Source organism: Poecilia mexicana, unplaced genomic scaffold, assembly GCF_051168715.1.
Source record: "Poecilia mexicana isolate PSO_F unplaced genomic scaffold, ASM5116871v1 scaffold_2, whole genome shotgun sequence".
Classification (NCBI taxonomy): Eukaryota; Metazoa; Chordata; class Actinopteri; order Cyprinodontiformes; family Poeciliidae; genus Poecilia; species Poecilia mexicana.
The window spans coordinates 52,062,213-52,086,654 of NW_028263371.1; the positions used below are offsets into that span (position 1 = coordinate 52,062,213).

General features: G+C 39.5%; 1 protein-coding gene across 1 annotated transcript; it reads right to left on the reverse strand.

The window, feature by feature from the left end:
- Positions 1 to 1,796: 1,796 nt before the first annotated feature.
- Positions 1,797 to 22,781, reverse strand: LOC106928845 (bone morphogenetic protein receptor type-2-like). The gene is made up of 19 exons (XM_015005381.2): positions 22,543 to 22,781; positions 21,447 to 21,595; positions 18,682 to 18,873; positions 15,979 to 16,191; positions 15,183 to 15,287; positions 14,722 to 14,813; positions 14,324 to 14,557; positions 11,904 to 12,018; positions 11,044 to 11,204; positions 10,816 to 10,963; positions 10,602 to 10,738; positions 9,907 to 10,043; positions 8,941 to 9,127; positions 8,753 to 8,846; positions 8,596 to 8,675; positions 8,414 to 8,518; positions 8,183 to 8,335; positions 6,995 to 7,883; positions 1,797 to 6,443 (listed from the first exon to the last, which is right to left on the reverse strand). Exons 2-19 carry the CDS (start codon positions 21,532 to 21,534, stop codon positions 6,136 to 6,138), a joined length of 3,438 nt encoding a protein of 1,145 aa, XP_014860867.2. The 5' UTR covers positions 21,535 to 21,595; positions 22,543 to 22,781; the 3' UTR covers positions 1,797 to 6,135.
- Positions 22,782 to 24,442: the final 1,661 nt, after the last annotated feature.

Here is a 24,442-nt window from a genome sequence, read left to right on the forward strand (position 1 = left end):
ATGTAACCACAGTCATGTTTGTCAGAATGAGTAAAATACCTGCTGAAGGTTTCTGTTTCCTCCAGGAACTTCCAAATGAACAAGGCAGAATTATCTAATTAAAAAAACGTCCTGACATTGCTGATTTTTAATACAAAGATTTAAAGTGTTTGTTTCATTTGATCATCTATCTCAGTCCATCACGTCCTTACAAACTGTAATTTTAAACATGGAATCGTAAGCTGGAAGCAACCAGGTTTAAACACCGGATGGTTGTTGGGATTTTAAATCCCACATTTATTTGTGTTGCCTTAAATTGTTAACAGCAGGAGGCACTGCTGAGCATTCAAACACTCCAGAAGTTATCCATTTATTCTTCCGCTGAAGTGAAACTTAGCAGCACTTGCTGTTTCTTTGTATAGTTTGGGAACGTCATTGGCTTCATCAGCCTCCACCCAACAAAAAGTTATAAGGTTTATATCAGATATAGAGCTTTTCAGAGTGGGGTTTGCATGTTACCTGTGCATGTGCAGGTTCTCTCTGGGTACTCTCGTAGGTTAAGCAGCCACCATAATTGCAGATAAAATAAAGTTTAACAACCAGTCATCTAAAAGCGTCTCATGTTAGTGTCTTATTCGACTCTTGCAGGTCAGCTGAATGAGTCTTTGGTCCAGCTTCTGGATTACAGGTTACAAATCACGTACTAACTTCAACCAAAGCCTCTTGCTAACGTTATTAAGCTACACTGTATCCCAAGGAGAATGGTATAAATGGTATAAATTCAGCAATTTGTACTTACTCTGGGTTAGCATCCTGCAACAGCGCATCGGTGAAATTCATTTTACGGTACATGATTGACAACAATGGGAAGCTACAGAAACTGCAGGTTCAGAGATGATGGTCACTTCAGGGTGTCTGACATTTAATAAAATATTCCTTCAAATTTATCTTAACAATCCAAAAGTAAATGTTAATAAATAGTCATGTACCATGGAATAAATAAATGTTTTGACTCCACAAACTGGCCGATGGAAATGGACCCCCGACGCTTTTCACTACAGTTTGCTAAATCGGAATCTTTGTCAGCTGCAGTGTATATATTTCACCACACGATGGCAGTATTGCTCTTGGAACAGAACTGTCACTCGGACCAGTTTATGATTTCCCAACTAATTGATATTTAAAACATAAACATCATGCAGGACTTGCCCTTTGCTTAATTTGAGCTCTTTTATCATTTTCCCCTGATTTACTAATTTCCCAGGTATACAATAAAAACAGAAAAAAGGAAACTAAAATTTAAAAAGATGTGTTAAAGTCAACAAAAGATATTTCCCTCTAAAACAAGGGAAATATCAACAAATCTACAAAGGAGTTTACAACAGTTGCTCCCAAAGTTGGGGAAGCAAACATGCAAGTGTATTATCTTGAGATCCTCTTGGAAAAAAATATCCTTGATAGCAAAAATAGCAGAGAAAGCATGTGCATTTTATCAATGCTTTAAAGATAAAAACAGAACTTGAATAGATAAAAGCAGCATATTAGTGATAGTGAATACATTTACATTTGCTGTTGACTGTTTTGCCCTTGTATCACATTTTAACTGACTCAGTAAAAATTATTGGATGCTAAACCAAAGAGTCACAGGACTCTTAAATTTTTATTTTGTGGATCAAAAGATGTGAAGTTATGGAATCATTGGATAATATCTTGTTGGATACTCTCAAATACTCTGAACTTCTGCCAAATAGCTAAATTCCTCATCTTTTCCCCACATGATGGAAAAACAACCTGACATAAAGAAACACTCTGAAACCTTTTGTTTTAATTTCAAGATGAACTCAAAGCTCCAATATTTTTATTTCAGTCTCTACATGAAGATATGAGATGCTGGGATGAACCTTGGTAAAGAATGAAGTGCAGGACTGGGCAGCATGCAGTGAAGGAGATGCAACATGTTCTAACTGTGAGCAGCTCAGAATACAACACTAACCGTATACAACTGTGCTACTTGGTCTCCTATGGAAGCTTACAGTGAGTATTTACACTGAAGGAAACATGTTGGACAGAAAAACACACAAGTTCAACAACAGCTCAAACATCCCTGAACCATCAGAGGACACACAGTCGGTACATATTAGATTATATCTACATCATCAGTCATACAGCAAGCAGGACATGATCACAGGCAGGCTTAACGGGCCGCTTCTGTTCGGTTTTTACCTAACTGACCAATCAGATGGCAGCAAGTGTCAAGAAAAGGGCTATTTAAAGATGGTGGAACTGAAAGGGTTTGTTTTGATGAAGATGGAAAGTCCAGGAGCAGAACTGAACCAGAACCAGCCCCTGTAAACCCGCTGCGTTTACAACAGAAAACATTTTACTGAGCTGATGCGTCATGCACGAGGCTACATTGGTGAATATATTAACTCTGAATGTATTTCTACAGATGCAGATAAGGATTATTAAATACAAATATGAGAGCTACAGTAAAGACTTTAAAGGGAAATTCAGCAGCAACCTGTGATTTCAGTTCAGTTGATAACAGCTAATAAACTTCTGGAAAATGTCATTTTTACATTTTTTTTTTTACATTTTGTAATAATAAAACTTAATGCACACACTGATTGGCTGCCATCTATTTAAAATGTTTTTTTTTCTCTAACATACAGAATTAATTAGCAGCACAGTGTGACAGTTCCAGTCACATCTCAATATTGTAGAATATCATGGAAAAGTTACTTGATTTCACAAATTTAAAAAAGTGAGACGATACTTTCATCTATACACATACGGATATATTTCAAGCATTTATTTTTGTTCACTTTGAACACTATGACTATCATTACAGCTAATGAAAACCTCAAAATTAGTGTATCAGAAAAGTATATGTACATTATTCTATCAGAACTGACCAGCAGACAGTCAATGCACAGGAAGAGTAAACTAAAAAGCACAACTGATTAAGAAGCAGTTCAGAGCGCTGTATCCAGGAACGGTAATGTAAAGAGTAGTGGAAGAAAGAAATCTACTAAAAGGTGGAAAAACAACAAAGATAACCAGAGCATTGAGAGGATATAAAACGAAGCTCATTAAAGACATAAGACATAATTTTCATGGTCCTGACATACAGATGTATTCAAGACATGAATGGAAACTTTGTGTTAAACCAACGTCAGGAGAAAAGGATTGAACTTTGGCTCAGTCCTCTTTTCAGATGAAGGAAAAGTTTACATTGAATTTGGAAATCAAGTTTTCGGAGGAAGAGAAGAGACAGAACGAAGAATACAGATGAGCTGATGGCCTCGTTTGAGACGCACTGACCCCTCAGCAGAACCACAGGCTGCTTGTCTGCATGCCACACCCCACTGAGGCAGAACTTAATGCAAAAGGAGCCCAGACCAAGAATTAGAGTCATTTACTGTATCTCAAATAGACGATGGTTTCCAGTAAGCCAGTATTACTGTGTATAGAAATTATTTGTTATTTTTAGACCAGCAGAATTTTGTTGTTTCATTAGCTGTAAGTCATAAACCTCAAAATAAACAGAAGCAAACACTTTATACACACATAACTGTGTATGAAATAAATATATGGGTTTCACTTTTTATAGAAATAAGCAAACTTCCCAGTGAGATTCTAGTTTACTGTGATGAAGATGGAACTTAACTTTCTTTCCAAGATCCAGCAAATAAAAGATCAGTTTATAATGTGCAGTCATCCGTCAGCAGGAAGAGCTGCACAGAGAGAGGTTACAAAATTAGCTTCAGAGTCTTTTAGTGGGAGGGAGATGATGACTGACAGCTGCAGCAGCTGGACTGGTGGACACATCCTGGACCAGTAAAACCAGTAAAACCAGTAAAACCAGAGCTCCTTCACCATCGCTCCCATAAAACGTCTTCCTTCATGAAGTCCTGTTCCTCCTGGGTGAAAGAGCAGCTTCAGTTCTCCATGAACCAATCTGGCCCTGAAGTTCAGCTCAGTCTTCTAGCAGACCCACCGATGCATGTATAATGAAACAGGAACAGTTTCTCAGAATACACACACATTCACACACACCAGGATCTAAAAACAGTACAAAGAGTATAAAATACAAAAATAACCAAACACAACTAAGAAGGCATCTTCAGATCTTAAATAACAGTTTGACACCATTATTAAAAGCTAAATGCTGCTAATGTACTGCAAGTGCACATTTAAACAAGTTGATATAGATGAAATGTGAATAAATGTAACATGTCGCTGCAGGCATTTCTATAAAAAACAGCCGCAGTTTGCAGAAAAAGTCTCCTGCATCTGCAGAGCTTCTGTTATAAAAAGCTCAAAGAAAACATGAAACTGGACTGAAATCTGTTTCATGTTCTGCTGTTTTTTATATATTTTAAAAAAAGATCCAACTCCTGTTTTAGAAAAATGGACATTAAAAACTTCCTGTTGGAACCCAGTTTGTTTTTTAACACGATAGAAAATGAGATCTGCTAGAATCTGAAGGATTCAAGATTTTAACCTTATAGACTAAAACTATTTCAAATCACATCAGGTCTGAACTCTAAAGGTCTTTAATGGATCATCAAGGAGAAGACGATGTTGATGGGGCAAGATAGCAGCTGTTTAAAGGTACTGTTCATCAAAAAGATTGCATTTATTCTTCTTTCTTCCGACAACTCTGATGTTTTAATTTTCATTCAGTCCTGCTGTGATCTGAGCCGTAACCTGAACCTGCCTGTCGTTTTTTTCCTCCGTCTTCAGACTTCAGTCCTGCTTCTCTGTGGTTCTTTATGGCCAGTTTTTAAAAGTGAAAATAAAATAGATTCTCCAACAGAAGACTTGTCTGTTGACCATCTGATCCAGACAGGTTAAGAAAGCAGCTGCAGATCAGCATTTGCTGTTTCAGTGAGAATTTCTTAAATTAGTTGCTCTTTGTGCTAAAACTGAACCACATACACAATATATTACTCTAACTCTGTGCTTAAAGTGCTTAAAGAAATAAAACATGATTGGATGAAAGCCTCTCTGTTCCCACTAACTGAATCAACAGAGAAGTTTACAGCCTTTGAGTGAAATTATCATTTATATAATAATTTTATGGGTTTTTACATGTCTGTTGGTTAATTTGTTTAATTCTGATCCAGTTTTATGTCTGAAAATCTGTGCAGTGTGTCTTTGTGCTCCTTTTGGTGCCATATCACAAATTATTTTATGTTGATATTCCGTTTGTTAGTCTGAATACCAAAAGGATGCAGGGAGATAACCTGGTGACCAAAGATCTGATTTACATCAAAAGTTAAAATTTGGATCAGGAAATGACATCACACCCAAATTAACCAGTTCCTCCTCTTTCCATACAGAAATCTTGAGGGATTTGTTATTGTGCTTATTGATTTGGGCCTGAAGATGAGGAAAATGTGCAAATTAAACTTATCAAAGTGGCAGCCAAACAGTTAAAGTGTGAATGTGACTAATATTTCTTACGCTGCTGTTGGACATCAGAGAAAGTGAATCTCAGTGCCATCCAACTGTTTAAATCATCTTTATGAGCACTATTCAGTCCATAATGGTGGAGATAATGAAATATGTCTGACCGGCTGTGTGTCCGGTGTGTTGCCATGGTGACAGACATAAGAAGGAAAATGCAGGCAGGTTATAACCAACCAGCTGAAAGGCTAATCTAAAAAGGGCTCTTCCATTTTGTCTCATATCAGCACCAAGGGTTTAGGATTAGATGTTTTTCCTATAAAGTAACCTTTCAAAAGGATCCTAAAATGCTCTCAGATGCTATTTTTGTTAAATATGATATCCAGGGAAACATCTGAAGAACTTGTTTCTGCTTCCAGAGAATAAAAATGCCTAAAAATTACAGAAGAAAATCCTGTAGATTTCTCTTTATGCATCTTTCTGCATCTGGTTGTCTTTTTTCCTATTCTTTAGGATGTAGTGCACAGCGCCCCCTGCTGAGCACACAGAGTAGATTATTCTAGTTCCTGTTTTCTATCTGAAGAGTTTCACAAATAATGCCCTCTAAATGTACAGCATCAGTTCCATCAGGTTTGTTCCACCTCAGATGGTTTGTTTGTATTCAGAATAGTTAACTGCTAAGAACCAAAGTTAAATTATTTAAAAAAAAAGGAAACATCTCCACTGGCTGCAGCAGGCTTCTCAGAACTGGGTCATCCCATCCGGCTCGGAGGTCGTGGTCGCCGTGGTTCCTCCTCCGACCAGAAACACGGCCATGCTGGACTTGGACTGGTTGATTCTGGGCACAGCTGCTCCTCCTGCTCTGAGTGGACCAGACGACACCTGGACCTGACCGCTGCTGAACTCAAACTCCAGGTCCAGATCCCTGTCTGAGGAGACCACCCAGGATGCTGGACGCCACTTCTTCAGGGTGTATGGAGTCTTCACGCGGCGCTTGATTTTCTCACCCGTGGCGCTCAGACTGCCGTGATCCATCACAGAAACATCATCTGAGAAGAAGAGAGCAGGGAATAAGGAAGCAGGAGGAGAAACTGCTCATAATAAGTGAAGATATTATCTTTGGGCCAAAAGAGGAACGATCTACAGTCAGCATACAGTTTCAGTTACTGCAGCTAGAAACCAATGAAATCTGGACTGGACCTGAACCTTCAGAGCCACATAAAGACTTTTCCAAAGTCGGCCTCCAAAGTCCAAAAGTCTTCCAGAAAACTGCAAAACAGCTGAAACACTGAGTTCCTTTAAATAGAGGCTAAAAACTGCTTTTGACTCATAATAACTGAAACATGAATATATTTGATGTGTATTTGCTTGATGATTTTGATGATGGATAAAAATAATGTATTGCTTGTTTTATAATGAGTTACTGTATAATGTTTTTCTAGTGTAAAGCACTTTGAACTACCTTCCTACTGAAATGTGCTGTACAAATTAACTTGACTTGTTCCTGCAGATCTGAACCACAAACTCTGAGAAGTGGGTGAGTTGGATATTTTCAGGGTTTTATCTCAGAATGTTCTGAACAGGAAGCATGCTGACCCACCTGATGAGATGCAGGAGGAGGACAGGTCCAGGGAACATGGACGCTCCGGCCTCCTGGTTTTAGTCGGCCTGAGCAACAGACCGGCTGTTTGAGCTTCTGAATGTTGATTCTGCAGCTCTACAGGTTCTGATGCCAGACTTTCTGCAGGAGCAGGATCCAAATCTTTAGTTTCCAGGTTGGAGATGTCCAGAGGTGGAGCTCCTGTAGCTGTAATCTCTACTAGCGACGGGTTCAGAGGAGCTATTGATGCTTCTGAAGCTGAGTTCTGTTCCTGTTGGCCTCCTTCTGTTGGAGTTTTAATTTCTTTCTGACACGTTTCAGTATCTGCGGCTTCACTTCTGTCCTCAGGATGAACCGACACCATTTCTAATCCAGAAAGAATAACTGAGCCTGCAGGAGGAGGTTCACTGTTCCTTGTTTCTGGTTTAGGAACACTGACCTCTGCAGGAACATGGAACTCTGAGCCCAGCGGGAGGCGATTGTTGTTGTTGTTGGAGTTGGATCCTCGTCCTCCTGCTCTACTCGATGGACCATGATGATGATGATGATGAGGAGGGTCGCTCTCAGCAGGAAGCTGCTCTCTCTTCAGCAGAGGTTCATGTTCATCAGGACTGAAGTTCAGATTCAGGTTCAGTCGGCTGTCCCCGTCTCCTCCTCCTCCTCTTCGTCCTTCATCCCCCTCATCCTCCTGCGGCCCTGCAGGGTTGGTTCTCCCTCCTCCTCTCGTCTTATTGGTCACCAGGACGGGAACGCCGGAGCTGTGGCTGCTGGAGGCACAGAGGACCTCAGTCCCGTTCGCGGCGCTGCCCCTCATGTTGGTAACCGTGGTAACCAGGTGTGCCTCCACAGATGGGATAACTTGGTTCATCTTAGCCACACCTGTCTCCACCTGGAACAAAGGAGATCCAGGCTTACTGGAGGAGAACGAATCACACAAACCTGGACAGGAGGTTCACCTGATGTAGAGCTGCAACTAACAATTATTTGAAATATTTGGATATATTTATTTTGCAGATCAGCATCTTACTGATTTATGGTGTTAATCATCAGATTTGCAAATTTGATGAGGTTCTCATCAGGATTCCTGCAGAGATTCAGCCCCATCATCTCTCTCTGCTCTCTGGATACAGATGAACCTGATTGGTCCAATCGATTCTCTCTGACCAATGAGATCACAGGATGTCATACCTGTCGGTGGGTGGACCTGAGCCTTCCCAGCTTCAGCCGGGACTCGCTGGGTTTGGGGAGCAGATGGAGGCTGGTGGGCCTCTGGGGGACGTTCTGCTGCTTGGGGAGGGGCTGGACGGAGCAGGAGGGTCCTGCTGCTTCCTGATTGGTCGCCTGCAGGACAAACAGGAACAGGTGTTACACAGTTCAGTGTCAATTCCTCAGGTACTGAGAGAAACTGAGAAGTTTTACCTCCACACTGTGATGCAGGTTGGAGGTTTGTGGTGCTGATCCAAACTGCTTCTGAGAATGCTCCATCAGGTTTTCCTGAGAAGTTTCTCTCAGGTTTTTCTGGACCTGCAAACACAGATGTTTACAGATGCTGGCCTTGTGAGGAGGAAGAAGAGAAGATGAAGACTAAATAAACATAAAACCTGTTTAGGGTCCAGTTTGGAGGCCTCCAGGTCTTCCTCTGTGAGCTGCAGACAGACAGGAATACTGGGTGCAGCGCCCCCTGCAGGACAGGAGTTCTAGTAAAGATTTATCAGGATTAAAGTTTTCTAATTTGAGCTTCAGAGTTCAGTGAGTTACCGTTTAGCTGAGAGACGCTGCAAAGGACAGAGTCCCTCCTCAGGCTGCTGGAGGTCGACATGCTGCAGTCTGAGGAGGCCGAACGAGCTTGAATCTGTAAGAGGAGAAAGAGAGAGAGAGAGAGAGAGAGAGTCAGAACTTCTTTCTATATCGGTTCATATTTAATGTGTCGTCTGTTGAGCTTCTACCTGTTGCCACTGCTGGTTGATGCAGTTCCTGTTCTTCTCTCCGACTTCTGCTGCACTCATGGCCATCCTGACAACCGACGCTGAGTGTCCGTCTCCCTGGAGATTTTTAACCACGCCCACTTGGAGATCCTCGATGTAGCAGGAGGCGGAGCCAACCTGAGGCGTCCAGCGGCTGTGAGTCAGATTCCTGAGGAATAGAAAGCAGAAACTCAAGATTGTTTCACGAGTTTATTGCTGTGTTGGGATTGGAGCTATAAATCTGTTTGTTAGAGAAGAAAAAATTTGATGTGACATGAATATGAACAAAAACTAGCTACTGTTGTGTATATCATGTTAAGAGAAAGGTTCGACTTTTGTTTCAGAATGTGAAAGGAATATGTGGGTATAAATCAGTACACAAAGGCTTCCTGAACCCCATCCTGAAAAGCTTCCATGATACAACTTTTCAATGCCTCCCTGGTCCAACACACCTGAATCAAATGAATGGATCATCACCAGCAGTGGGAACAAGAAACCAGGGGAAGACAAGTTTTTCAACTGGAGAGCACAATTTGCAGAGCCAAGTATTGTGATGTTAATAGCAGGGACAAATCCATGTTAGCAAGGTTAATATGTTGATATTCTGACTTCTGTCAGAGTATAGAAACTATGAACCACGTTATCTTGAACTGTTGTAAATACTCAGATGGAAGAAAACATCTGCTGGTTCAAATAGCAACTCCAGTACCAAGCATTGTCTGTTTGAAGAGCTTATTGGATTGGAGATCCAGTTAATGGAGATGCAAAAACTTGATGTCCTTCCTGTTGGTAATGGAAGATTCAGAAACTCATAGGATCTCATACCTATAGGTGTTGGTGATACACCTTTCCACAGAAGAAGAATGACTTAATAGTGATTTCTAGGGAGAGCTAAATATCTTCCTGTTCCTGTATCTCCTCTGTTCCAGGTGTGACCTCGGTCTCTACCTGTGGTTGTGCAGCGCCGTATGGGGGCTCAGGAGGATGAGGTCAGCCAGGCGTTCCTCAGCACACTGAGCCGTGAGTCGAGCCTCGGCGTCCTGGTCCCAGCAGTCCTCCATGGTCTCCTTCAGAGCCCGCAGAGCCTGCAAACACATAAAACTGAGTCGGTGACAAACAGCAGCTGCAGGCCCTAAACAACCAGACAGTTCTAAAACTCTATCAGGTTTCTGATCTGTTTTAGTAATTTTAAATCAGATGTGATGATGGGCCTTTCGATCCTGAATCCATTCTGTAAGGCAGTGATTTTAATTTATTTAACTGATTTTAATTTTGGGCCACGTCAATATCTTGAATGTCCTCAAAGGGCAGGTAACGGCAAAATGTACGGATAAAACGACATGTTAAGTTATTAAAGTATTATAGCTTCCTCTGTATTTGATGAGTACTTCATAAAATTTAATATTTAATATCTTTTCACATTGCAGTTAGATAATATGCAAAAAAATGATTTGATTTAAGTGATTAAACAATATCTACATATTGTTTATTTTGAACTAATATTTTTGTGGCCCTTTGGAATCTTGAGGGCCACAAGGCTCCAGAGGGCCGCATGTCATTGGCTGGATTTTGGCCTACAGGCCTTCAGTTTGATGAATAAACTGTAAGAGAATGGAAAGAAAGACAGAGTTTGGGATACTGACCAGGCTGTTCTCCTTCCAGGCTTCTGGGAATCTGGGTCTGTGTTTCTCTCGGACCACCAGGATCTGCATGTCCTCGAAGCTCGGATGATTCCCGACTTCCACCTGGAACGCCAGCTGGTACTCTGGAACGGCTTCCCCTGAACACACACCGACCCGTCAGTGAGGCGGTCTGAGCGCCTGGTGGTCAGACAGAGCAGGTGGGGTCAGGATTTACCTGGGAACAGGTCGCAGCACCTCCTGAAGCTCTCCCAGTACAGCAGACCCAGGGCGTACACGTCCACCTGCTTCAGAGCCGACTCACAGTCTCTGAGGTTCAGCGCTCCTCCCAGAACCTCCGGGGACATGTACCGGACCGTCCCCACCTGCAAACGCAGCCCATTAGCTCCGCCCACTCATCTGATGACAGCTTAATCACCTGTCAGGAAAAACCATCGGTCCAGACCTCAGATATGGCCATGGTTTCATCTTCTCCGGGCCGACAGGTTCTGGTTCCAGTCAGCTTCATTGACAAGCCAAAGTCGGCGAGGACACAGGACAGATCGGATCGGACCAGAACGTTCCTGCTGGTCAGGTCTCTGTGGGCCACGGGGGGCTTGTACTGGTCTGAGTGGGAGCAGACACAACAGGTGAGTTCAGGTCCGAGGATAAAATTTTTTATTTTCTAGTGCAAAACTTTTCTAATAAAACCCCCATGACAGATGAGAAAATGATTTAATCTTTAATTTAGCAAAAAATATACAAAATATTCTGTTAGTTTTAGAGAATCTCGTTTCATACAGCAAGTTGAAAAGAACCTTCTGCAAGTTAAGGGCTATCCTTTCTTATCCTGACCTAAAAGCAGTTTTTGCTTTTATAGACAACCAGATAAAAACTGATATGATGTGAAAAGCTGGACTCAAAAGGCATGTCTGCATCTGCATGAGCTTAGTGCAATCTGCTTTGTGAATCTAGAGTAGAAATACACCAAACAGAGAGCAAAGCAGATGGAGGAGATGGTGCTACTCTGTGAAATCTCCCTCCTGCATGCTGTGTGTGAGAATGAATCTTTTTGACGCTGAGCGCCGTTTCATCCAAACCGTCAGAAACATTCTCACACTGACTGATGTCTGTCTTCATCACTATGAAAACACAGATTGTTTTTCTTATGACTCCCACACAAACCATCCTGCTATCCCTGATGCTCCTCACAGAGATGCATCCGCCAGAGAAAATAGTTCCCAAACCGTCTGCCAGCTCAGTGGAGGCTTTACAGTGAATCACTGACGCGTTCCTCTATGACTGCCTGTGATAACAGCTTCTTACCTCCTCTGTAGAGCTCAGTGTGCAGGAAGGCGAGTCCTCTGGTGACGCCGTGGGCCATCCTGCAGCAGGTCAGCCAGTCCACCGTGTGCACAGACAGGTACTGAGACAGACAGCCCTGAAACGGATCCAAACGTTACAGGAGACCTTCATTTAGTTTGAGCCTGAAATTCAGTTAAAACAGTTTATCTGCAGCTTCCAGGTCTTCAAACTGACTAAAACAGACTGAATAGTCTCTTTCCAACAATTTTTCTAATTATAAAAATTATTCTCTTTCAGTCTCGTATTTTAAAATAACATGTTTCTTTTGGGTCAGTTCTATGTCAATAAGTCAGGATTTCTCAGGTTGTTTCCAAACAAAAACCTTGTGCCAAACATATTAACTTAAAGATTGAAGCAAAATGTCTCATTAGGAAACAGATTTAATGTCAAATATTGGAGGCAAACAGTCATGTAACTTATGGACTGTTATGGACTGGCTTTTTAAGGCATCAAAGAAAAGTTTTAAAATCTGAAGTCTAGAGTTGTCCAGGATTTATAAGAACCTGATCACTGGTTAACTTTCTACCAGCAGAACTCCAGTATTACTGGGCAGATTGGATCAATGTGAGGAAAGGAAAAACTGCCAACTGTCTCTGAACTGAGGCAAAGATTTTTTTTTTTTTTACTGGATTTGTTCCCAGAAAACAGTTTTCTTTTCTCCCTACATGAAAGACCTGTATATTTTTACCAATTACAGTGTCTTTTTTATTATTTTAGTGTTATTTTTAGAGAAATAAATGTCAGAACATAGCTGGCTCTTGCTGTGCTGTTCAGTACTATTTAAGAACAGTTTAAGGCGTTCGGTATCCATTTGTGAAAACTACATTTGTTTTTAGTTCAGCTTTAAGCAGTGAGATGAATAACAGATAAACCATAATGAACATTTCTTTAGTTGAAAGAAAAATCAGGTGCAGGAACCAGTTTGGGATTTGTGTAAGACCAAAAATGAATCAGTAGCTGCTGCTACATTTGTAGGAAGAGAAGAAGGTTAAAGCTGTTTATTAAGGGCTAAATATTTGTATTACTCCAGGAGGATGTAGACTGATCCCCTCTGTTTTAAGTGTTTATGGTTTAATTTCCAGCAGAATTTTTTCCTTTTTTCTAGATTTCAACAGAGCGTTTGTGTTATGAGCTCATATATTAAAAAAAAAAACATGTAAGTGTTCCTGTGTTTGTTTTTTACAGTCTGGGTTACAGTCTGTGAGCAGAGTTGTTAATGAATGCCTGCCAGCTGTAGAGGAATGCAGAAAAACACCACAGACACGTCACACCGCCTCACAAAGAGCTGCCATCCTGTTTATTTCCACTCTCCATGTTCTGTTAGTGTTTATGAACAAACATGCTGATAACAGTCTGAGACGGATTTAATCATGTTGTGGGGCTCAGCCCTCCTAAAGTTACAAACCATAAGGAAAGATTTGCAAATATGGGTTAAAAAAATAACATAGTTCAGCCTCTGTAAAGTAATAAAGACACCTGCTTCTGTTTTTAAGTGATTAACATGAATAAAGTTTATTCATGTTAATCTGTATTCATGTTACAGTTAAGTAGGTTCAGTTTGATGATTTAAACTATTTTTTTAAAGTTTGTTTTTATTCACCCTCACATAACACGTTATGTGATTTGTGATATTCCCGGTGAAACTGGTTTTTATATAGATTTGTTTTTAAAACTGTTTCCAAGCTGGTTTAGGTCAGGTTTTTGCTTCTAGTCCTGGAAATATGACTTTTAATCAACTGCCCTTACAATCACATAAAAACAAGTATGTGTGTGAGTGTGTGTGGCTGGCGGCTCCAGGCAGGAAACAGACAGGACGGCACCATTTCCCTGCACAAAGACTGGAGGAATGGTGGACCACAGACATATTTCCATGGGTGGGAATAGAATGTCCGAACCACAGCACCCCTACAGGCTGCAGTGGTTATTGCATGTCAATAGGATTGATTTATTTATTGATTTATTTAAGATTTATGGGATACAAAGCGTAAAAGATATAAGATCAGAGCAGTAATGGTTAACACCAAACCTTCCACTATTTTCAAACAGGAAATTATGCCAGCAGGACACAGGAATTTCTCTGGTTCCAATCTATAGAGTCAATTTAAAAACTCCAAAAATGACCAGGATTTTGTTAGAAGTTTATCCGTTTTTAATTATAAATTTTTATGCATTTTAGGATGAAAATCTCCCATTTCATCAATAAAATCTGGTTGAATTCTGTGGAGATTGAACATATTTTATTGATGTAAATATGAGAATTTCATTTAAATCTAAAGTTCATACTTTCTGCTATAACTCTTTTTAATAATCCCCCATATTATGTTTGCTCTTTCAGATTTTCCTGATATTTGTTTAGTTTTTTCCACTTGTTTGTAACTTACATGTGGGTAGTACTCCATGAGGATCAGGAACTCTGGTCGCCCGTCGCCTGTCGTCTTCTCGTCGGCGGCCAGGTAGCGGGCGATGTTGTCGTGCTGCTGCAGCAGAGGCAGGCGGTAGATGGAGCGCTCGTTGGAGAAGTTTGGGCGGTTAGCAGAGCTGAAAACTTTAACAGCAACGCATCGCTCATTCAGAGAGCCACGATACACCGCTCCATAACGGCCTCGACCAATCAGCTGCCAGAGAGGAAGAGGATCATTTAAAATATATATATTTTCTCCAATGCTGATGAGTTAATCTTTGATCACTATCTGCACATAACATAATATTTTCTACATGGAAAACATATTGTGTTCTTAAAAAAAACTATTTAGCTCACAATAACTGAAAATAAAAATACCTCCAGCAGTTTCAAGTTGTCCAGGTCCACAGCTGAGTCAGCGTTTGCTGCTTCCATTGCATTCACAGCAGACAGATCGTGTTTATGCTTCCCTGGGTCCACACAACAGAAGAAGATCAATTATCTATTATTCATCATATGTATCTTCTAAATGTGTCTCTGTATATGCTAACATTTTCAAGACCTATTTGGGGATTTATTTTAGGAATGACCTAAAGACACATTCTAGAACTTGATATTATGAACCCTGAAATATTTTTTCTTCCCTGTTTAGATTCTTGATATGTTTTTTTAAGTAGTAATACACGGGATATTTTTTCCTCCTTGGTGCTTCTTCTTAATAAGCTTTGCTTTTTATAACAAAATCATTTTTTTAATCAAACAGCAACATCTGTAATCTGTGATCTCTACACATTGTTTTCTTTTTCCTGTTTATTATAAAGATGTTTCAATGTGTTTACTTTTCATCATCCGGTATCCCAGGAACAGCGCCATGATGAGGAGGGCTGCTATAGCCACAGTTGCCAGGGCAACGAGAGTCGTCTCCTTCGCTGTCATCTGACGATCTGTGGAAAGGTGTTCATGTAAGTTCATATAAGACATGTTTGTCTGGCATCTGTCACTTCCTGTGAAGTTTAGAAGATCCCGAATAAACCAGTGGTCAGAAAACATAAATATGAACAACAGTCTGTGTTTTCAGAGCTGGAGGTAAAATCCATCCAGGATGAGCAGAGGTTAGAAAAATATATTTTTTTTAATTTAGGGGTTTAAAACTTCATTTTCAAAGGTTCAAATGTGACTCAAACACAGACGAGGTCAAAGATTTGAACAGCTAATAAGCAAACCCTTTTCAATAATTTGTTTCCAACTTACAAAAAAAATTAAAATAAAAATTTGGCTCTTTGTGTTTGCAACTGTGAAACTAAGTCACTCCAATATTTGACAGCTAAAGCACAAAGAGCCCTCTAATTTTCTAGGATTTCTTACTTCAACTGAAAGTGTTATCTTAAACTTGATAAATTCACTGTTTTTCATGCTTCAACAAATAAACAGCCTCTTTCTACCCACAAGAATTTAAAGAGCAAATTTGTCACTGATATATTAAAGTAGACGCCTTTTAGAACCGGATCAGAAAAGGATTTTTACAGAAGAACATTCCACCAGACATTTATTCAAACAAATGCAGTAAAATGTTTCTTTTTAGATCTGAACCTGTTTCAGTCAGTAGTGATGAACACTTGTCTGGTCGGATCTCACCTGTGGGACTGAGGTTCAGGTCGTCCCTCCTCATCGACCTCAGGCTGGGCGTGTCGGCAGTGGGCGGAGCTTCGGTATAATTACTGTTGCAGAGGTCGTGGCTGCAGCAGCAGAAATGGTAGCTGGCTTTCTGCATCTGAGATGGAGCCATAGTCACCAGGACGCAGCGGTCACCATAACACTCCTGGTGGTGGCCCACATACATCCAACAACCTGGAGGGAAACAGTTTATTCAGCTGGACTGTTAAAAATGGCTGACCTGTTCTCTTTCTATCAATGTTGAGAGTTTCAGTGGTTGCAGAGTCTCAGTTTTACTGGAAGCTGTGAGCAGATCTGTTGCTGAGTAAAGGTTAAACAAATGCAGAGTAACAAAACAATTCCAAAAAAGATAAACTCTGACATTAAAGTTTCATGTTTTATACCAGATAAAGTCCAGTAGGAGAATTGGGTCTTTAATAAAACAGTTCTGACAACAGGAGCTGGTAAATGATGGATTACCTCTGCACTACTGTTCAGATCCTGAAACAGCTGCAACAGCATCTACGGTGCTATGCAAAGCTTTTTAACTACAGTTTATGAAACCGTGATAATAAGCTTAAGTGATATAAATGTTATGTGAGGTCAACACAAAGATCTGAAGAATTGTGAAATGAAACATCATTGATGCATAGCTTAAAATATTTATGTTTGGAAATAATAGGATAAGAAGTGATATGCGTATTTCTGTTCATACTCCTTAATCTTAGATGAAACTAAGTGCAACAAACTGTCTTCACAGATCACCATGGCAACAGACATCCACAGGCAAGACCACTGTTTGTTGGTGGGACAGATATTAGTCATGCACATAGCAAATCTGGCCTTTATCAAAGATGAAAGGCAATACTGAAAGAAAATTATGAGAAGCTCAGTTTGTGAATTGGCAAGCCATTAGGAGAAACACCAAATATGTGGAAGAATATCTTCCGGTCAGATGGGACGACTGTTTTACTTTTTGTTTGACAGGCAAAATGCCACATTTCCCTAAACCCATCGCCTCTGTCCTGTATTTAGAAAGAGGCTGAATGGAGGCTGTAAAAGAGACGGGGTGGAGGATTATTTCTAGCAGGACAACCCAACAGATGCTCCACCCAGTCTGACTGAGCTTGATTTGCTAAATTAAATTAATAAATGTCTGTTTCTAGATGTGCCAATCTGGTTGGGATCGACCTCAAAAGGATTATAGCAATAATTTCAGTGAAACTGTCTTGGTATACTTTTTTCAGAATTTAATTGAGACCCATATGTTCCTTTCTCTTCAGTGTAATTCAATTATTTATGGAACTCAAGTAAAATTTTAAATCAAGTTAATATCAGGGTCTTTAATTAATTATATTTTAATCAAAAACTACTAGCAACATTTTCTATTCAAAAAACATTTTTGCTGCTAAAGTGTTCAATAAGAAGACAAGTCAGCTCAGCAATAAAGATATTTATTATTTTTAATCGGGTGTTAAGAATATTCACTCATCAGAGTGGTGCTATTATACCCATACTCAATAGAAGCAGCTTTGTTGCTCATCATTGTTGTTTTCGGATGTTGTTTGCGTGTCAGAATGGAACAAATACAAAGGTTCTGGCTGCCAACGATGTATGTTAAAATAAATGCAATTAACTTCATTAAAAATGTTTATGCATTAAAATCTATATAACTAATTAATTGAAATGAATGTGTTAAACTCCTGGGATTTATTTGTTTCGGTCATGCACAATCCAAATAAAATACTTTTGATGTTTGTGGTTGTAACAAAGCAAAAGGTTTCAGGGATATGAATATGTTTGCTGTACAACTCAACCAAAACTGAGTGAATTGACCTGGAAGTTCCTAAACGCCAGCAGAGATTTCAAGCTGAAATGAAAGCAGCTACAGTCGTTCTCTCATTATCTCCTTTGTTTCCTCCACAGGAACACTGGAGCTTCCTGAATGAGAGGAAATCAGATTACTCCATCCCATAATTCCTTTTAATGTGAGTAAACCTGAGGTCAAGACTCTGAGCAGCAGCTAGAAAGACCGTTGAGGTTTGATAGCTTTTTCTTTACTGTCCAGTTAATTTCCACCACTTCTAATAAAGTTATATTGTACATGATATTTATTTTTGTGATAATAATAACAAACTCTACTCCTGATATGAATAGAGGAGTTTAATCACATTAGGATCATACAGTAGTTGGATCGTCTGTTGCTTCAGAGCAGCTACAGTCGCTCTGAAGCTACAGACGACTGAGACTTAGGGGCTTTTTCTCCTGATAAAATTCACCCCTAACTTTTTTAAACTCTGAAAACAAGGAGATGTGTGTATGTATATATAAATATGCCTTAACTGTCAGATTAAAATCAGTTTAGGCAAGAAAATAATTTTCTTCCTCTTCTTTTCACTTTGTGGCTTTAAAGGTTTGGATTTTATAAACTGCTTCCGTCGACGACACACAGATGCATCAGAAAACACTAAACAAGATGCTTCAAAACATAAAAACTCAGAGGAACAACTGACTGTCAGATAATCTAATATTCAGAGGAAATGGGAGTTACATAAATTGTTTGTTTGTTTCCCAAACTCTATTTTGTCTGAAAGACAACAACCTTCTGGACCAACCAGAACACAGTTTGGGCCAGACCTTCTGGTTCAAACTCTGAATGGAAAAGCATTCCTGAACGTTCCTGACCTTGGTTCAGCAGCTGCATCTCTCCGTCTGCGCGTCTTTCCCACAATCCATAGCAGCGGGAGCCGCGACTGCAGCGTATTGTGCCGTTCTCCTGAACCTCTCCTCGTAGCTCATTGGTGGAAACAGACTCCGCCCCCTTCAGGCTGCTGGCAAAAGCGCAGATTCTCTCCTCTTGGTCCTCCGACTGCAAACCTGCAAACAGAGGATGATGCCAGTCAGCCATAACATTATAACCGTTAAAAACAGCTAAGGCTAGCTGTTGCTGGACTTTAGGCTGATCCATGGTTTCCAGACAAAGAAGATAATGCTAGTTGTCATACAAAGGTGTTAGAGAACACAGTGCATCGTAGATGGTTGCATATGGTTCTTAAAACCAGTCACAGTACCCATTCTCACCACTGTTCCCAACTTAACACACTAACAATGGAAGAATTAACACTGGTGTGCCAAATCACTTAACTTGGAAGCAATGAGTTATACCAATTTATGCAGATGTGGCTTTAAGAAGCACCACATACTTAACACATGTGCTCTCTCATAAAAAATGTAAAACTTTCTGATGGCAGTGTGCTCTTTCATCAGGATTATCCATCCTACTTACCACAACATAAATTAGAAGCACAAGAACAAATTTGAGATGTTTGACCTTCATATTCTACCAACTTCAAACCAATCAAGAAGAACCTGCAGCTAACTTAATTACAGATATAACAACACATCTCCAGGATGCTAGTGAGTCATAAGTTGAGGGGTGATAGTCTAACAAACTATTAGTCCATAATGTTATGATCAATATCTATTGAAAGTTATATTTAAGAATCAATAAGGAAGCCTCCAGGTTAACTGTTTTCATTCTGAAGTTGCTATTGTAAGATGATGCAATTATGCAATTAAGTTTATTAATGTGGTTACATACAGGGTCAGTTATTTACTGATGTTGATTTATGGTTAAGAAATCGTGCTGTGCCTCTAAGAGGAGTTGTTTTGTTTCTTCTTCTGTGGTTTTTGTCAGGGCTGAAAACTGTTGTAGTTCTATTGGATGAAGGTTATATAAAAAGTCTGGAGAGCCATGCTCTTGTTTTTTGTTGTGCTGCTCTTTCTTCACTCACAATCTCCTACTTTGTGGCAACACATGTATTTACCCCACATAGCAGTGTTACAATTATTAAGGACCAACAGGAACTTTGACGAACGCCAAACACTCTGAGGTCTCAGCGACTATAAACACTGACAGCATCGGAGTTTGAAGAGCGAGCAGGAACATCGGAGGCCTGAGGCTGCTATGGTTACGTTACATCAACATTGTTAATCTGATGATCCAACATCACGTCTCACTGGACACTTTATACGGCGCAACAATTTATATGGAGCAACAATTCCTACAGAGAACCACTTTAACAGAAACTGTCTACTTCACAACCTACTTCTTTGTTCCTGAAGTTGTTCCATCAACAAAACCGTGATAAAGTTTTACAACTGTCAGCAAAGTAAACTTACAGGAGCAGCAGAATGAGAAGGCTGGGAGAGCAGTGCAGATTTGCAAAGAAATCTTGTTACTAGATGAGTTTATTACATCAAAATTATATAACTGAATGTTAGAAGTACCTTAGAGAACAATGTGTTGTGTTTTACTGCCATCCTGTGGCTAAAACTACAAACTACAACAAACTAAGTCAGGTTCTGTTGAGGTTCCTGGAGGAACATAATCAGGTGTGTGTGCCTCAGCTCTTAGCAATTCATCAGAGCGAGCAGAGTCTCAGTGTTTAGTCTGCTGGCAGTCACAATGAGCCGAGGGTGGAGGGATCTTATCAGCACCATCTGCTCAACAACAGTACCGGCCCAGACCGCCCGACGTCTCTCTGAACGTCAGGAATCAGGAACAGACAGGAAGTGAGGCGAAGCATGTTCATCAGGAGCTGCAGGAACTGAACAAACACTTCAGGAATGTGAAGGAAAAAACGCTCCTGCAGCTTCAGTTCCAAACATCAGGGTCTGTTACAGAGACTGATGTTGAAGTTTGTTACAAAATCAACGTGTCAGTGAAGAAAAACAGCAAAAATGTCACAGGGTCACAACAAGTCAGGGCCTGATAGAAACTCATCATCTGATCTGTTTTTACAGGTTTTTATCCAGCAAGAATCAACAAAATCAGTTTAAAGAGAAGAACTGCAGATATTATTATCTAAACAGAGATATTAGAACAGAGAATTAGGGTCAGAAGAAAAAAAAAAACTTTTTTAAGAATAAAGTCATAATATTGTGACTGAAAAAAGACAATGAAGTGGTAATTTTGTGAGAACTTCCACACAAAAATTTAAAAATTAAATGAGAAATGTTGATCATCTTGTGATGTTTGGTATCAGTTTTACAAAGAAGGAAATACTTCAACTGTTAACACATCTGCGTCAAATTATCAGTACCAAGACTTTGAAATGGTTGTGTAAACAACTGTCTATTTAAAAACAGAACAAATTTGTCAGATCCTAATTACTTTATCAAAACTTTTTTTCCTCATTAAAACCATCATGAAATTTTACCACTTTGATTCTGGTTATATGGCGCCTTTATTCTGACAATGTTATGACTTTATTCTCGTCATTTTAAAAATATAGATCTTAGTCTGGATGTGGGGTTAATAGAGCTGTTAGCAGCTGATACAGACTAAACAGTCATGTCAGATCTATAAATGCAGCATGCAGTGACTTCAGCTCCCTGTTCTGTCTGCTGATGATGAGGAAGATGATGATGTTGTGCTTCATACTGACCTCTGATCTCAGCCAGCAGCAGAATAAACACACACACTGTCAGCGCAGAGGCAGCCATGTTGGATCGCTGCAGAAACTGAGCCCACATCACTGATCCTGGATCAGTTTAATCAAGAGGAACCAACAGGATGTTCTCATCTCTGCTGACTCTGAAAAACAAGCATTTACTTTATGTACAGACAGAAACACACTGACAGAACATCATTTCATTATTTCTACCTTTAAATTTCTTCTCTTCACATCATGTTGAACAGAAAAAAGATTTAAATTCTTTGTATTTAGATTTAAATGGAAAGTAGCCGTCCAAGAAATTACTCATGTAGGAGTCATACTTCATAACATTACTCAAAGTAAAATGTACAAAATAGTAAAAACAATTCTAAAACTACATTTTTCCAAAAAGTTAATCAAGTAAATGTTATAATTCAAGTTACTAAAGGTCTGGTTTTAAAAGACAACTGAACACATTTATTCAAAATCCTTTACATGTATTTTTCTTTAAATATATTTCTATTTTTACTCATTTAGTTTCATACACTTCCTTAATCCTTGATTTTAAGATCTACCTTTGTTTTCACTTAATATTTCTTTTTAACCAAACAGATTGTAATGTGACCCATAAATAAAAAAGAAATATGAAAAATATACAAACAGAAATATAATCTTCTGTTTATCCACAATATTATCGCTGATTGTTCTTGAAAGTGGCTCTTGTGCTGTATTAAATCACAACAAATGCATACCATGTTTATTGAAAATACAGTTTTTTCTCTCTATTTGGCTCTTTAGGCCCCAGGTCACCACATGACTCTGATTATTGATCATCATTCATTCAGGCTTTGATTTACAGCTGATTTGCACGGATCTCACTTAAAACCCACCAGATTTTTCCAATATACACACACATACATTTACACACACATATGACCTCACCCCGTGTGTTTAGGACACACGTGTGTTTCCGGTCAGATGAAGGATGCTCTGATCACCTGACCAGTGCGTCTGCAGGTAGAGCAGATGAAAGGGAGTGGCCCGCACGCGCACACAGACACACAGACACGCGTAGATGGGTCAGACCACCAGAATCGGTTCGTACCGGTGAGGAAGACTCCGCTCAGTCTGCAGGAGGAGATGAAGCCGCCTGTCTGTCTCTGTCTTTATTCTGGCCTGGCTCAGCTCGGCTCAGTCCGGATTAGCTTGGTGGAGTTCGGTTCGGCCTGGTCCGGTATCTCCTTTGCGGCGTTGAACCGGGTCCAGCAGCTGGTTTCTGGGGCAGGACCAGAAACTGCGCAGGGATGAAGCTGCGCTCCGTTTCTCTGCGGCTGAATCACTCCGTCAAGCTGAAGAAATCACTTCCGGAAGACTATATCAAAATAAAAGCATCATAGTTACCCCAAAGACACGTCTTTTAAGATAGTATTTTATTATATGATCATTATTTTTTGACATAAACACATCAATATTTTTTCAGAATTTTATTCTACTATAAAACTAGAAGAACAAAATACCGAAGGTGTTGAAGCACAGTAATTTTCTTAGTGTAAAGCGACAACAAAAACTTGGAAATCTTGGAAGAAACTTTCACTGAAAGCTATTAAATATTATTGAAAATAGTTACAATCTTTTTCTTAATTAGTAATCATTTTAAGTATAATCATCCCACTGCACAACATCAGGGTGTTGCTTTATTATTTAGTGATGAAAAAAATAAAATTTTCTGTTTTGAAACCACACAAAAAACAAAACAAAAAATCCCATCTTAAATAGCACTAGCTGTTTTAGATCACTGTTACTATACTTATAACTTGAATAAAACATGCTTAAAACAACAACAAAAAAAATGCTTCCTTGTGTTGGGATCCTGGGATGTTTTGATGTTTATGCTTGTTAGTCTCTTTCTGTCATCAGCCTTGTTTCTGTTTTATTTTATCTTATTCTAATTATGTTTATTCTTTGTCTCTAATTATCCCTTGTTATTCTATTTTATATTTTGTGGATCTAGTTATTCATTAGTTCATTCATTTCCAAGTCCCTCACGTTCTCTCTCTCTCTCTCTCTCTCTCTCTCTCTCTCTCTCTCTCTCTCTCCTCAGTTTGCCTCCTGTTCTCTCCTCTCACACCTGCAACTCATTAGCAATCAGCCCACGTCTTTTGTTCCAGCGGTCATCCTCGCAGTATTTAAACCCTTCTGCTCACACTCCTTGCTGATTCCTCCTGTTGCCTACTCCCTGTTGTTGTTTTGGTTCTGGCTCCATCAGTTTCTTGTGATTTTGTAAGTTTTTGTTCTTACCCCCCCCCCCACCCCCATTAAATCTACAAGATCAACTTTATGGCTCAACCTGCTGCATTTGGGTCCACCAACAAACACACATTGTGACATGTTATAACAGGTCTCGGGTTACTTTAAATTTTAACCTTGACATAAAAATAATGCAGTAACAGCATCTCAGGTTTTAGACCAAATGAAAGAGAAGGATATTAAAATGACTCCCAGTATACAATAAACATTTAAATAAAGTAAAATAAAGTTAAAAACTGAAACTTGAACAATCATCCATTCTGCTACCAACTATTTCAGTTTTTAATAAGACAGAGCTTTGTGTTATCAAGTTACAATTATTTTCTACATGTCTTGTTTTTCATGTATTTTATTGTGGCATTTTTAACATTTTTATATTTACAAGTAGCTAAAGCTAAATTAATTATCCTACTTGGACAAGTTGGACCAACTAGTTGGATATCAAAAAGTAAGGTAAAGAATGAAATTTGGTAATGAGCTTTATTGTGAAAGGATTAAGAATTTCCTTCCTATGATGTGATGACCATGTCAGCAGCAGAAACACGTCTCCTAATATTACAGCCTGTTAATCAGACTCCTGCAGCTCAGACGTTGAAGCAGGTCGCTGGTCGATCGTTACACAGACATGAGGAAGTAGAAACTTCATGGCTGTCTGAATCTCGTTGATATAGTTTGTGGAACATTTTATGTAAATGAAA

Excerpts from the sequence above, each read along its gene's own strand:
- LOC106928845 (XM_015005381.2), bottom strand. The coding sequence starts at position 21,534 with ATGTGGGCTCAGTTTCTGCAGCGATCCAACATGGCTGCCTCTGCGCTG. Across the intron at positions 15,288-15,978 it reads CCTGAACCTCAGTCCCACAG|ATCGTCAGATGACAGCGAAG; the intron begins GTGAGATCCGAC and ends ACCTTTCCACAG. Across the intron at positions 10,964-11,043 it reads AAACCATGGCCATATCTGAG|GTGGGGACGGTCCGGTACAT; the intron begins GTCTGGACCGAT and ends CTGCGTTTGCAG.